At 38.3% G+C, this 14,913-nt stretch overlaps 1 protein-coding gene across 1 annotated transcript in view; it reads left to right on the forward strand.

Annotated features, from left to right (window-relative positions):
- DOK6 (docking protein 6) overlaps positions 1-10,823 on the forward strand; it is a gene marked incomplete at its 3' end in the record, with an annotated part of 266,062 nt that extends 255,239 nt beyond the window's left edge. Inside the window, exon 8 of the mRNA XM_082015374.1 lies at positions 10,684-10,823. Within this exon, the coding sequence (XP_081871500.1) occupies positions 10,684-10,823 (140 nt within the window). The remainder of the gene's footprint in view (positions 1-10,683) is intronic.
- Between the last annotated feature and the right edge of the window lie 4,090 nt (positions 10,824-14,913).

A 14,913-nucleotide genomic window follows, 5' to 3' on the forward strand; every position in this document is an offset into this window, starting at 1 on the left:
TAGAAAGCTTAAATCTGAATAACAAATGGTTTAATAAACGCTTTCAATGCATGGGCAAAAAACAGAACTGATTTTGAAAGGTTCTAAAAACTGTTTTTCATCCTACATATATTAGTGTGAGATCTCTTTTCTGAAGTTTGTTCATTGGTGACAGGAAAAAAAAAATGGAAAATTTTTAGTCGGTTTAAGTAACTTATTTTATTAAGCGGAGGACTACATTTTCACTTCCCACAAACCACACTCTTCCTCCCCTTCCCAGCAAAATACAAATAAGCAAGACTAATTCCCTATTTTACACCATAAATACAATGTTCCTTGAATGAAAGACATTTTACCAGCGTCCGAGAATTTTTCCTGTATTTGTTACACATTGCCTACAGTTTGAACAACACTTTCTCTTTAAATACCTATAGGGAAGAGCAGTAATGGGGAGACTCTGAGTTCTGTAACAGAGGTAGAAATATATGATCAAAACAGATGATGACTTTTGCTGGTTTCGTGCAGAGAGGGGCACTAGCAGAGCTCAAACAGGACTGAGACTGCAGTGCAACAATTTGCTGAGGCAATCTAAGACACAGCTGATGCTAAAGTGAGTGGTCCAGTTACACCTCAGCCATGTTCAACAGCCAGGCATTCCTGCTTTTTCTCTGAACAGCCCAGAAGCAGAGCACACCTGACTCCACAGTGAAAGCCAATCAGGCATAAACCAGGTTTTGAATTGGGTTTGCGTTTTTGTCTGTTTGTTTGTTTGGCTAGTTTTGGTAAGGGTTAGTTTTGTTACCCTTTATCTCCCTATTTCCCTGGCTCTTTAGGTGTGCAAAGAAAGTGCCAATGGGCTCAGCTGTATCACCACACTAACCCTGAATGTCTAAGACTTGATATTTTATATGTGTTTTGTTATCACATTATACTCACATGACAAAATTGTCATTTAAAATCAATATTAGTAGAACAGGCATCCATTTAGGGTGGTATAAATCCTTTGTCTCCATCTTTTCCTATGTCAAGCAATGTAAACTATACTACCTGACAATTTTTTTCTTTTTAGCTTTTTTCCAATCAAAGCTGTATTTTACTCACATAAAAATGTGCTAAAAAACATATTCCCTCCATCCTGTTAAACCGAATTTGCTCTCTGGCTTCAGGCCTCATGTGCTTAGTTTCATTTTATGGCAATTTTTTTATAGGCTAGTTGTAAATCTTTCTGAATGGAGTGTTTATAATGAAAATACTACCCAGCCAGAAAATACTGACCACACTAAAGATCAGCAGAATTATAACAGCAATAAGATTGAACAGTATTGATCAATCAGCCTCCAGTAGCATCCCATTTTCAAAGGCAGTATACTATCTCCACTTCATACGCTTTTTGACAATGTAAATAATTTTTTCCTTCATCTCGCTTTAGATAGTCTAATATGAAATTAGAAATTTCCTATTTCACTTCACTTCTGTAGTATCAGTAGATTTGCATGAGGCCTGTATAGTGTTTTGTGGAATAGTGTATCCAAGAGGAAATATCAACGTGGTTTGAAATTCAATAAATATTTAACAGTGAGATATTCCATAACATGAAAGTCATATATGCAATGTATAAATTCGCATTTTTGTATTGCATTTTTTAGTAAGATGTTTCATGCTAAATCACTAACATGTTTAGGGTTTGATTTTTTTTAACAAAATATCTGATAAGATCTGGTTTTTGACTAGGCATTTAGTTTGTCTGTGATAAAAATGCAACAAAAACATTCTGAGGAAGGGGAAAGTGAACAGTGATCTAACAAACTGGTAAACCAAAATTATAACACTGCGTAGATAGCTATGAGCAGGGACATCTTCAACTAGAGCAGGTTGCTCAGAGCCTCATCCAACCTGACCTTGAATGTTTCCAGGGATGGGGCATCTACCACCTCTCCGGGCAACCTGTGCCAGGGTTTCGCCACCCTCATTGTCAAAAATTTCTTCCTTCTATCTAGTCTAAATCTGCCCTCTTTTAGTTTAAAACTGTTAGCCCTTGTCCTGTCGCTACAGGCCCTGCTGAAAAGTCTGTCCCCATCTTTCTTAGAAGCCCCCTTTAAGTACTAGCAGGCTGCAATCAGGTCTCCCTGGAACCTTCTCTTCTCCAGGGTCAACAACCCCAACTCTCTCAGCCTGTCCTTATAGGAGAGCTGTTCCAGCCCTCTGAGCACTTTTGTGGCCCTCCTCTGGACCTGCTCCAACAGGTCCATGTCTTTCCCATGCTGAGGACTCCAGAGCTGGATGCAACACTCCAGGTGGGGGAGCGGAGTAGAGGGGCAGAACCACCTCCCTCGACCTGCTGACCACGCTGCTTTGGATGCAGCCCAGGATACAGTTGGCCTTCTGGGCTACAAGTGCACATTGCTGGTTCATGTCCAGCTTTTTGTCCACCAGTACCCCAAAATCCTTCTTGGCAGGGCTGCTCTCAATCATTTCATTCCCCAGCCTGTACTGGTACCTGGGTACCAGGTGCAGGACCCTGCGCTTGGCCTTGTTGAACCTCATGAAATTCAAATGGGCCCATTCTTCAAGCTCGTCCAGGTCCCTCTGGATGAAATCCCATCCCTCAGGCATGTCAACAGCACCACTCAGCTTGGTGTCATCTGTAATCTTGCTGAGGGTGCACTCGATCCCACTGTCTATGTCATTGATGAAGATATTAAAGAGTACTGGTCCCAGTACGGACCCCTGCAGGATGCCACTCATCACTGATCTCTCTCTGGACATTGAGCCATTGACCATTACCCTCTGGATGCGTCCATCCAACCAATTCCTCATCCACCAAATAGTCCACCCATCAAATCCATATTTCCCCAATGTAGAGAGAAGGATGTTGTGGGGAACCATGTGAAAGGCCTTGCAGAAGTCCAAGATTCATCCCAACTGCTTGCTCAATGCAGAGCTAGCATAGATCAGGGTTCCCTGATAAATACTTTAAAACTCATAAATTAAAAATTTAAACTATCACTGTATTCCCTTCTGCAGAATCTGTGAAACCAAACTCAGAAACCTTTATTTCTGAGAGTTTTCATCTGGAAAATTCTGTTTGTATTGAAACAAAGTTGGACCTTAGTCTAATTTTGTGTTAAGTGAGCACTTGATAATGTCTTCTTCAACTGTGTTGGCGTAATTAAGGAGCTGGACTCAGAGGGAGAGAGAAGGCTGGTTTCATATTGCAACATTAGCACAAGTGTAAAAAGCTGTAAAGATTAAATCAATTAATCTCTGTAAGGGCCACTGCAGTCTGTATAAGGGGGGCAACAAAAGAAAGCTAAGTACAAGCTTACTGCCTTTATCTGCATGTTGGCTGAGTGCAGGACTAAAAGAATTACCACTCTAGTCTGATACTTTCTTTTATTTAAACTCCCTACAGTTCAGGCACACAGGCATACAATTATGTATTACAAATAGGGGAGCAGAAGTCAAAGAGATGTAATATGTAAAATAGATTCCTTTTCCCAAATATGTGTCGTTTTCTGTCTACATGAAGGGGACAGAAAAGGGAAAGACTATTGGGTAATGTGAGAAGCGTGCAAGTAACATCTCCTGGGTGGAGATGTTAGGTAGCAAGTGTTTATATCTGTCTCCTCCCTTTATAAACACACAGGGGCATGGAAAGCTGGTACTACGAATAAAAAGGTGCATTACTAGAAAAAAATCACCAATGGACAAAGAATAATCAATTAAAAGTGGAGGGCAAGGTAAACCTGTTCATCTTTGAGAAAGATGTGGCTGATGTTCTGGTATTTCTGCCACAGGAGCTGCATCAGCTTGTGATAGCTTAAGTAGGTAATATACAGTTTAAATGCAATAGGAGAGCAAGTATTTAAAAACACTATTCTGGAAACACCTAACTACAATTTAACTAACCTGACCTTTAGTCAATACATTAGTTTTAGTTACATGATTCAAGACGTTGCTTTTAAATACTTGGTATTTTAGGTAGGGGCACAGATGGAATAAGGCTAATTTCTTTCTGTACGTAATGTTTACAAGCAATTCACATTCTTCATGGGTATTGAAACAATTTTCACTATTGCAAAGACCTAAGGACACACAATTTCTTTTTTTCAAGTTATTGACATGTGAATGTACTCTTCATAAAACTCCAGCGTGCCTGTACCAAAATTGGAACGCTGAAAACTGTGCCTGTGCCAAAATTGGAACGCTGAAAACTTTGCCTTAAGACTCAAAAATTTGACATATTGTAAATTTACTGGTTTTAAACTGCCAGTCCTGCAATCTTTTCTGCATACATGTGTAAAATTTCTTCTTTTCTAGAGGAGGACTTCATGACAATGCCAAGAACTTTTAAGATAAATAATAGTCTTCCAATTCTAGAAAGTGATAGTGTTCTGTAACAAGTGTATTCTACTCAGATACTTACTAAGCTTGATGTTGGCCAAAAAAAAAAATTTATTATTAACTTAAAATTCTAAAGAAAATTAAAATGCTATTTAATTGAAAATAAAAAGGAAATATTTTTAAATGTTGGGAGGGCAGGTTTTACATTCACTCTCTTAATATTCCTCCAATGTATTTTATGATCAATTTAAATTCTTTTTATTTTAAAATATTTCTAATAAATAAACTAAACCATTTTCTTAAAAATATGCCTCAAAAATTATTTTCTTATATTCATTTTCCCATCAGAAAGATAAATATTTGATGAAATTAAAACCAGAATTATTCTATAAAATATAAAAATTGGATCCCAGCTGTGTTCCTTGGAGTTTTAATTACAATTGTAGTTAAATTCAAGGGAAATTTTCTATTTATTTGGCACTGAAACAGACCCACAGTTTTACTCTCAATAAGTATATGGAAATCAATATGCTGTAATGTAGTTTATGCTATTTTCCTGTTTCCATCTGCTCCCATCTTTCTGTGAGTGACAGCATAATAATTGCTATACCAATTAATGCTCTTCCAATCCAACTGCATCATTACTGCAAAATAAATGTTTTGTTTTGTACCGGTTTGTCCTGCTATGAAACTTTGCTTTAGTTATTCCAATCATCTAACAGCAGAAAAGGAAAAGCTGCCTTGTCATCAACAGCTCAATAAAAGAGACTGTATATTCCATACGGAGAGTTGGCAGAATTTTAACCAGTATCAATTTATAAATAGGATAACAGCAATCATTTATATTTTGCCTTAAATGAAAGTATCGTTTCTGATGCAATAATAGCCTCTTAGCTGATTTGAGATTGTAGTAGCTGGTTTTTTGAGGAACATTTTCTTTATCCAGAATAAAATGTGGATTCTCTTTCTTTGCAACAAAAGCTCTTAGAGGATAAAAGCTTCCATCTGAAATAAGCAGTCATAATAATTTAGTTTCTTGCAGTAAGTGTTTCATTTTCCCTAGTGAGCTTTCAGTGCATATCTGCCTTTCCCATTTTGTCCTATGTCTTAATAAAAACATTGCAAAGACAGAGGTTGAAGCATCTCGAGACACGCTTCCCCATCAAAACCATATCCTCAGTACAATCTGTGGGCCTCCTCTGGTGTAAATAGGAGCTTTCACTGCTGTTGGGAAAGTCCTTGGAGCACATAAATCTAGATTAAAGGCTGTTACTAGTTTCATGAACTTTTCTGGCTGAAGGGCTGCATTTATTGTCCAGTGAGAATTGTGTGAGGAAACAACATACAACAAACTACTTCTTACTAACATTTCAGTCCTGAAACATCTGTTAGCTAATTGGGTTTTTTTCCACCTCCTTGCACCATCCTTTGTGAAGAAAACCTAATTGTCTCCATTTCACTGGTTTCCAGACTGTTCTGTCTGTTGTGGACAACCGAAGTTTCCAGTGAATATTTCTAAAAAGAAAAGATAGCTTTACAATGCAACAAGTGATTAACTTCATTTGGTTTTAGCTTGCACTGACTGATGTATAGAAATTTCTTTTGAACAACCTTTTTTTCTATAACATTTATAGAAACATCTATAGCCGTCACAGAGCTCTTGTCCTCATGAAGTGTCAGAGCATCCCCAAGTATAAATATACAAAACGTAATACTAATAAAGATATCCAATTGGCTTTAATCTAATGACTTCAATTTTGTGCTCATAATCTTGGGAATGGAAGTGCCAAGTTTGGTTTTCAAAAATAAAGTTAATTATTATTATTACCTAGAAAAGTAAAACTTCATTAGAAGAGCATCATTTGATTTGTAAAGTCATCTGTTCAGAGGTTAAGAATTCCCAGATGAAAGCTTGCTGTGCAGCTGCAAAAATCTGCTTCTTTATTTTACCTAATGACTATGGAATATGAGGTACTTAAAAGGCCTGCAACAGAGCTGAAACACAGGAGTCTCTGGCTCTACTAATTTTTAATCATTGTACTGCAAAAATACACACTTAAATTTGATCTTGTATGAGAAAAGCTTAGTCACAGGGTTTCAAAAGTGATCCTGCATCAGAGAAGAGAGTAGTCTGGTGGCCATAGCATTCGCCTGCATTTAGTTGCCTATTGCTCACAGGTCATCGTTCCCCAAAGAAACTATCTGACACCACAGCCGGTCTGAGAAAAACCCTGCCGTCTCTTACCCTTGGCTGCTTGTTCCTGCTCCTCGGCTGTGCCAGTACGATGATTTGTAGGGCTCTTGCAAACCAGATGACCAAAGTGCTTCAGTCTACAAAGCAGCCTTTCAGTCGCAATGGCACGACTGAGGGACAGCGAACAGCAATGTGCACAAAGAGGAGAAAGGAAACATTTTCAGCTGATTTTTCCATTACAGAAAGTGTAATGTTGAACCTTACACACAGGCAGAAGGGAATATTAACACAGGACTTGTACATCATAGATGAGTGTGCTAACCGAAGAATATCAGATAAGTCCCTTGAATTCTTGTGTTGGAAAAGAAAAGCATGACCTTGTTTTTCATTTAGAAAAGAAAGAGGGTTGGCAGCTGCCTTCTGGTTAAGAATTTGAATTCTGAATCCAAAAGAGAGAGAAACATCTCCCAAGAAGCAGAAATAAGGTAGCTTTTAAAGCTTATCCCTGGATCTCCTCTGTTCTTTTTTTTCTTTTTGGGTTGTTTTTTTTTTTCTTTTCATTTAGCTGAGTACTGCAAGTTTTCTCTTAGAAATTGTGATCGATCTACTTATATGTACATCAGTCACTGTTGTTACTAGGAAACCATTGGTTTTTTCCTCTAAAGAATTGTTATAAATAAGCACCATGTCATGAAATAAGATTCTTGCGTATAATGCCTCTGCTTCCAACATAATTAAGATAGGAAAAATCTAATTTTGCTGTAATTTGCTAGGTTACATTAAATTATCTTGATGGATCTTTCATACTTAATTGTTTTGGACTACAGCTTCATTGCATTGTATGATCCTGAGAGTAAATTTAAATAAAGGATAAAGTGGGCTAAATAATATCTTTCCAAGGTCCTCTCCTAGAACAGAAAAAACAAAACAAAACAAAACAAACCCCAATAAAGCATGTAAGCCACAGGAAAAAGCTCCCCGAATTCTGCTGGTGTCTTCAGGTCACAAAGTGTGTGTTAATCAAATTCCTCTTCTGCTGACTTCAGAATAACAGTAGAGAAGAGTTAGTTTTGTGTTCTTGAAAACAGCTGTGGTACCAAAGAGCAGCAAAATCCACAAACAGCATTCTTCTTGTTCTCTCTCTGCCTTTTAAGACCCAAATATGACACAGAAAATACTATTGAAGCAGGATGCTTAGAAAGTTGTGGAACTTAATTTCTTTACCACAAAAACTTTTCCTGTATCTTTAGTTTCAAAATCCTTACTGCTGACATAAAGCATAACTGTGGAGATGCTGCAGTACCTAAGACTTCATAAGGCTATCAGCTGTATGAGTATGAAAATGTATTTTACTATATTCAGTACTATCCAGTAGGAATGCAAATTAAAAAATCAATTATAATTTAGAATTTCCACTATGGGATATACTAAATTTAAAAAAAAAGCTGATCAAAAACTTAAAGTTTGGAAATTTACTATTTAGAAGCCTTAAACCAACCATTGGACTATTTCATTATTTTGCCACCATTATTTTTTGATTCATTTTATTCAAATATATTAATGGAGTTCGTTGTTTTTTAAAAAAAAAATCAGTTGAAAGTAAACATATTGCATAGAGCCATTATTTCCTAAAGTCATAAACCCTCTATTACCCATAGCTTTCTAATTTCATTTGAATCAACTATGTTATCTATTCTTTTTGTTATTATTTCCAAAGATCGATGTCATGCTATTCAGCTTCAGGCTCAACCAGGTGTCTTAGACCTTTTGGCTCTGTTGAGAGTGTCTTTTAATCTTCTGGATCTGAGACTGTCTCTCTCTCTGACTACATATCCTAGCAGTCAGGGAAGAAGTCACTTATCCTCATTAACCCATTTGGTTACAGCCCTTTTGTGAGACTTAGCAGCTATAAATTTTCTTTTAAAGAACAGTAAGAGATGTGCTAGCAGCTGAGGCATACATCAAGGAAATGCAAGATGTGAATTTAATTTTCTTTTTAACCTTAATATGTTCAAATTCATCTTCTATATTCTAAGAGGCTGCCTTGATACCTTGGCTAGAAATTAGTTCAGTTGGGGCACTCTTCATCACTGTATTAAAGCCTCACTATTTTACAGAAGTTAATTTGAAATTAATTATATCAGATACAGCACATGATACAAATACGCCTGAGTTCAGGGAACTCCCTTGGTTGGGAAGTCTCTTTACTCTTGCTCATTGTCACAGGGACTATTTGTATGTTTTACATGTTTTTGACAAAATACATAAAGGGAAAGGAGGAAAATGGTACCTTGACTTATTTTATTTATCTTCATTGGTAAGAAAGAGAACAATTTTACATAATAAATCACATGGCTGGATTAGCAGTCCCCTATGGTCCTTAAAATATATATGATTCTAGCCTCTGGGTGTAAAGAAAACAAGACCTTACATCCACAGAAGGAAAAATGCCAGATTTTGAACACAAAATCAAAACCTACAATCATGCAACTTTCTGTGTTTACATTTGCATTAATTTTTTTAAAAAATCTAACAGTAATTATGATGCAATTCCCAAATAAAAGTAAAAATGTATGAAGGCCTCACTTAATACTATGGTTAAAAGTTGGTCAAAGCAATAAAACATTTAAGACTATTCTCAAACAACATATTATCAGAGCTCTTGCTTTGTGGCTTAGACCTCACAGCCATGATGCATTTTGATTCAGTTTGATGCAAAAGCTTCTTGAAGCAGAAAACATTTAAACCTGGCATCTCAGTCAGGTTTTGATAACCAATGTCAATTTAACCCAGTGAATGAATAGTAAAAATACACATAAAAAATTCCTCTTGCTTGGACGTGCAATGAAAAGGCTTTATATGATCTTTAACGTGCTATTGGGAATCCAGTCTCCAGTTATGTTGTCTCCAGTGTCACTGAGACATGCCTTTTATACTACTTTTCATTTAGGTGGGTTTTTTTTTCTCTTTTGGTCCCAATATTGCTCTAATAGACTCATCTTCAGGGGGATCATGATTTTTTTTCACGAAGCAGTCAGTAACATGTTATAGCCAAACTTTTCCAAATACCAGTTAGTATGAAGTTTTGCCAAATCTGGTGAACGTCATTCCTGGTTCCAGCAGTACCAGGGCAGTCTAGAAAGCTGCAAGCTGTTTTGAAATGTTTCAACATGAGCTGAGGTCTTCAGTGATTGAGTCTATACTCTGTTACAGCTAGCTCTGTGGTCGAAGGAAAAATATGATTTTGCATTCCTACATATAATACATGTATTGAAGACATTTTTAAAAGCCTTATCTGAAATAATTTTAAATCCAGGCTTCAATATATCTTAGAAACAAACTGAGAATATACGTTGCATGAAGATACACACTTTGGAAATTAAATTTTTGTCACTAATTAAATCTCAATTTCAAAAGAGAATTTTGAGATAAGCAAATGATCATGTTACAGAATCGGGTCATAGGAGTCATCTTCTGAGTTTGGTCATCAGCTTTTTAATGGCTTTTCACAAATGGTTTCCCATCTCGTTGATTGCAAGTGAGCAAGTCATAGTTACCCAAGATCCACAAGTCCCTCTGAGGAAAGATCTCCCACATCCTAATCTCAACCAGTGTTCTGCTGCGTGGCCACATCCCACCTCCAGTTCATTTTGAAATTACGGTGATACTGTATTTACCTGAGAAACAGGCATCCTATTTGAAAGACAGTAAGCACATGAAGTGGCATTTGTGTGACAAAATCCCTTTGAAACCACTGACATTATGTTGACCACTTAAGCAGTGCTTCAGATAAAAAAAAGGTACATTAGTTCTTTATCAGCTCCAACGAACAAATATAACTGAGATTTATAGAGTAGCAAATATACAGATATGATATTCTGCAATTAAAAAAAAAAAATATTCTGACCCAAAATTACACCTGAGTTGGGTCTGCGACCTTCTGCCTCCGCTGGGCGTCCATCGCCCATTCCTGCTTTGGGCATGGGCAAAACCCTCCTCTGCAGTCCCAGCAAGGCCCGATGTGGCATGTCTGCTCTCTGGGCACTTTGGCATCATGGGGCAGTACGAAGTCAGCCCATCAGAGTCCATGTCCATGGCGAAAGGCTTCAAATAAATTAAAATTAAAGCCTAGTTGCATATTTTGTGTCCATGTCCCCGCCCTACAGGTCACAGCCTCGGCTCGGCAAAGGTGTCCCGGGCACAGACCTTTCCCAGCTACCCCTCGGAGCAGGGCGAGGAGCACCAGCAGTCCCTCTCGCTGGCCAGCAGCTACTCCTTCAGCTACGGCTCGGGCCTGGTGCAATGACAGACGGGGGCGGCCGGCCAAGAGAGACAGTCGAGCCTGGAGCCTGCTGCCAGGGCCGGGGAGCCACCAGCCCCCTCTGCACCCACCATTTGCCGTGAAAACTGATGCCTACCAGCTGCAGATGGGTCACCGCCAAGGCGGAAACCTGGAGAGGCGGCTTCCCCGAAGCAGAGGCTAAGTCTTTATTTATTTATTTTGTCGTTCCTTTTGTCAACACGTTCAGAAAGGATGGGGGTGGGGGGTGGGGAAGGGGACACGTTCATGTTGTGCAAAAGTGGTGGAAACAAATGAAGCTGTTGGTGTGAAGGTTTCTGCATGACCGGAGAAGGCTTGTTCTCGGGCTCCGTCGCAATGGCACATTCGACATCGGGGCCTTTCTACCCGTCTCCACCAACAGGCCAGCCTGTCTTCACCAGTAACGTTTTTAGGTCCTTGCCGCAGCCCACTGATTCCTGCTGGAGTTGCTAAAATGTTGCCGAATTGAGACACAGCGTCAGCACTGCAGGGGCCACCATCAGATCCAAGCGAGTTCGCTCATTTGCCTGGAGGGTGGCTGGGTGTTTTTTGAGCCAAACGCCAACAGATACTGGCGTAGCAGGCTGATACAATTTGTCGGGAATAGAGTTTGATGCATTAAGGTAAGGTTATTGACTGGTACAGCTCTAATTTAAATTCCCGGGGCACAAATTCATCCCTTACTAATACACACATAATTCTTACGATGACCCTGAGAGCTGTGAACGTCCATATCAGCAGCACAGTCTCGTCCTCGGAACTGCTGCAAAGTCTTCTTATTTGCAAATTATTTAGGCAACCATGCCTGCAAGCCTAACTTTAAAAAGCGGAAAAACTGTTGTTCAGACAGATAAAAGCAGGCCACATCCCCGGCTGGTGACCGCCTGTGCCACGGCTGGGCCAGATACAGTAGAGCTGAGCTCTGGTTTTGTCTTTCTGGTCAGTGTTACTTTGATTTTCTCTGTTTCCTTCTCAGATTTCTTAGATTCACATTGTATCTTGTACGAACATGTGTCAAGCATCAGTTTACTTTGAAAAGGAGGATGAGTACCTTTCAATGGAAAGATGTCTTTGGAAGACATCTTTAAAAAACGAACTGTAGTAGGTGTGTTTGTAATCAGTAACAAGGAAATAAGTTGGAAGGCATACCTGTAGGTGGGGAACAGTTTTATCTATCCTGAACATTTAGATTTTTGTAAGTGGTATCGAATATTTATGTACTCCTTGCAATGCCCTGAAATGTTTGAAATTGTGGGGAGAAAAATCTGCCCTCTTGTTATGTTCTGAGTAGCCTTGTGTTCTTTTCCCAGTGTGAAATGATTGCCATGATTACCAGAGGGATTCATCTCATTAGTTGTTTCTCAGGACAGGTTGAGGAAGCATATCAAGGAGGAGACACATAGACTCTTTTCCAATGAAACAACCAGTTTTATGTACCATAACTTAACTGAAAAAGTGCTGTTGGGTTGTTTTATATATGCACACACATATATATATATGTATTAAAAAGTACGGAAGAAAATTCTGCTTTTGATTAAACATTTACTGATACAATATGTCCAGCTTTTTTCCAAACATTTTCCAAGACCTTGCAGACTTACAGCTTTCTACACCTCAGTGAACAGCTGCTGAATAAAAAAGCTTTGTGATCCACTTGAATGAAATACTTCTACCCCACCACAATCAGCTTTATTTATTTTTCCTCTTTTTCCCTGTCTCATTCACTACCTCTTTTCCTTCTCACAGTGCTGTCATACTCAGGAATAGAACGGCTCCCTACAGAGAGTATTTTGATGAGCTAAAATGAAAAACTGCTCTCCCACGCTGTCAGGGAGCTGTACCTATGGTGCTCTCTGAGCTGTACCCATCAAGGAAGCTTCATTCACACTTTCATTTAAGAAAAATGTTTTGTTGGCATTTTGCTTTGGGAAAATTTCCAGTTTGCAAATGTTACATGCAAAACATGATACAAAAGGATAGACACTGCTGGTGTAATTCTGTTATTCAGTGCAGCTTTGGCAAATATTGAGAAACTGGGCAGTTATTTTTATTCCTAAGAAACTGTGATTCTTTCACTTGCCCTAAAAATATATATTTTCTTTACAATTCCTTAGATTAAGTTTCCAATATGTTCTGCAGATTTCTATGCTGTGTCCATGTAGCTATTTTCCTCTGTGACTTGAATACTAGTCATTTAATACTCACATATTCTACACAGTCCAAAAGTGGGGAAAAGGAAAAACAGATCATCAGAACTGCTCTGTAGTTCCAGTGCCCGTATACTTTAAAAACCTATCTAAATCCTAAAGCTAGTGCTTTAACTGCATTTAGACAGAAAGCATAAGATCTATACGGTTCACTCTTTCCATTTCCTGGGGAACAGTTGCTGTCTGTCACAGATGGTTTTGTCTTCCTATGTGGTGCATGAATATTGTCTAGCAATGAAAATATAGATGTTATTTTCAAAGAAAACATCAAAAAAAGGGATGGAAGGGCGATTGGCCATGTATACGAGTTTTACTAAATATTTTGCTTTCATAACATAATGCAACTATCCTCTCAACTCATACATGTATAAACATTTGTGAGGTCTTATCTTGTAGCAATAGGCAGAAAACTGAACTCCAGGACAAAGCTGGAGAATGCAACCAACAAAAAGCAAACTTGACCTATTGGGAACCTATGTCTTGTAGAGAGTAAACAATGACACTGGAATTTGAAAATGAAGATGCAGCTTCACAGCTTACTGTAGCTTACAGCAGAACTGTTACAGTTACTGTAACACAGTCTAAAAAAACTGGGCACATGAATCATGAAGGTAGTCAGCAGCCAGTGGATGTTGCCATTAGTGCCACTCCAGACCAGCAGACCATATCACTGTAGCAGTTGTGTATTCGCATAGCTTCCAGAAACGTTCCTCAGAAAATCTCTATGAGAACCAGGCAGGCACTGTGCCAACAGTTTGCCAGAAGATTCTGTTTTCATGGAATTGCTCTAATTCCTGACATATGGATGTTGATAATCTAAGTGATTCCCCACTGAGAATACTTTGTACAGCTCCTAGTGCTTCTGCCAGAAGGAAAACTCTCTTTTGGCACACATGGTAGAGCTGCCTGCCTAGAGACTACAAGGGCCTTTTAATAGGCCCAGGGACCCCATGGGTCCCTGTTCAAGTCTCGGCTTTCTTCATGTGCAAGGCACACAGATAGTATGTCCGCTCCTAACCCGTGAGGAGCGCTCTGTTTTCAGCTAATGAGCTATGAAGAGATGAAGAGCAACAAAATGCCTTCAGTGATAACCAGATGCAACTGGTACAGATGGAACTTAACATTAGTGTATTATAAAATAAAAGAAATAATATAAGGCTATCACTTTCCTTTTTGTTTCTGAGGATGTGTTTTGAATATATAACTGTAACTATCATTTAAACTTTTTAAAAATGACCCTTGATAATAATATATTCACCCCTATGAACAAATAACACACGGCATTACTAAATATAGTTACTAGTACATCTTAACTGTGAATATTATAGATTGATGCATGCTGGTACTTCTGATTTCGAAGTCACGTGGTGCAGAAAAAGAGAAATTGAAGGAGACTGGAAATAAGTCATCAAATGGTGTTGAAGTACTTGAGTAGTCTCATGTTTTAAATAACTACATTTTACTATTGATAGTTTAAATCATCTGTCAGTATACTGCTTTGAAACAATTTAGTCTGCCCATGTAAAAGAAAAAGAAAACCAAATATCTTGTAAATGGAGTTTGATGTCTTACTGAGTAAACGGTTAGGCTTTACTTTCTGTGGTAGGCTCTGATTCCAGCTCCTCACATGTATCAGGTCTGTGCAAAATTCTGTTCTTCGTTTTTTTTGTTGTTTTTTCTTTTTCCTTAAATCTAGCAAGTAAAGCTTGGAAATGTGTTGACAAACCAAAGAAGTTTGTTAGACAGCAACAATAGGTGCTCGCTTGTTTTGACAAAAGTCTACCATGGTGTTTTGAGAAAATACTAAATTTCACAACACATGAATAGAAATCCTGTTGGGAAGTGGCAAGCACATTTCTAATCAAGTT

Source organism: Phaethon aethereus (genome assembly GCF_964289735.1).
Source record: "Phaethon aethereus genome assembly, chromosome: 2".
Taxonomy (NCBI): Eukaryota; Metazoa; Chordata; class Aves; order Phaethontiformes; family Phaethontidae; genus Phaethon; species Phaethon aethereus.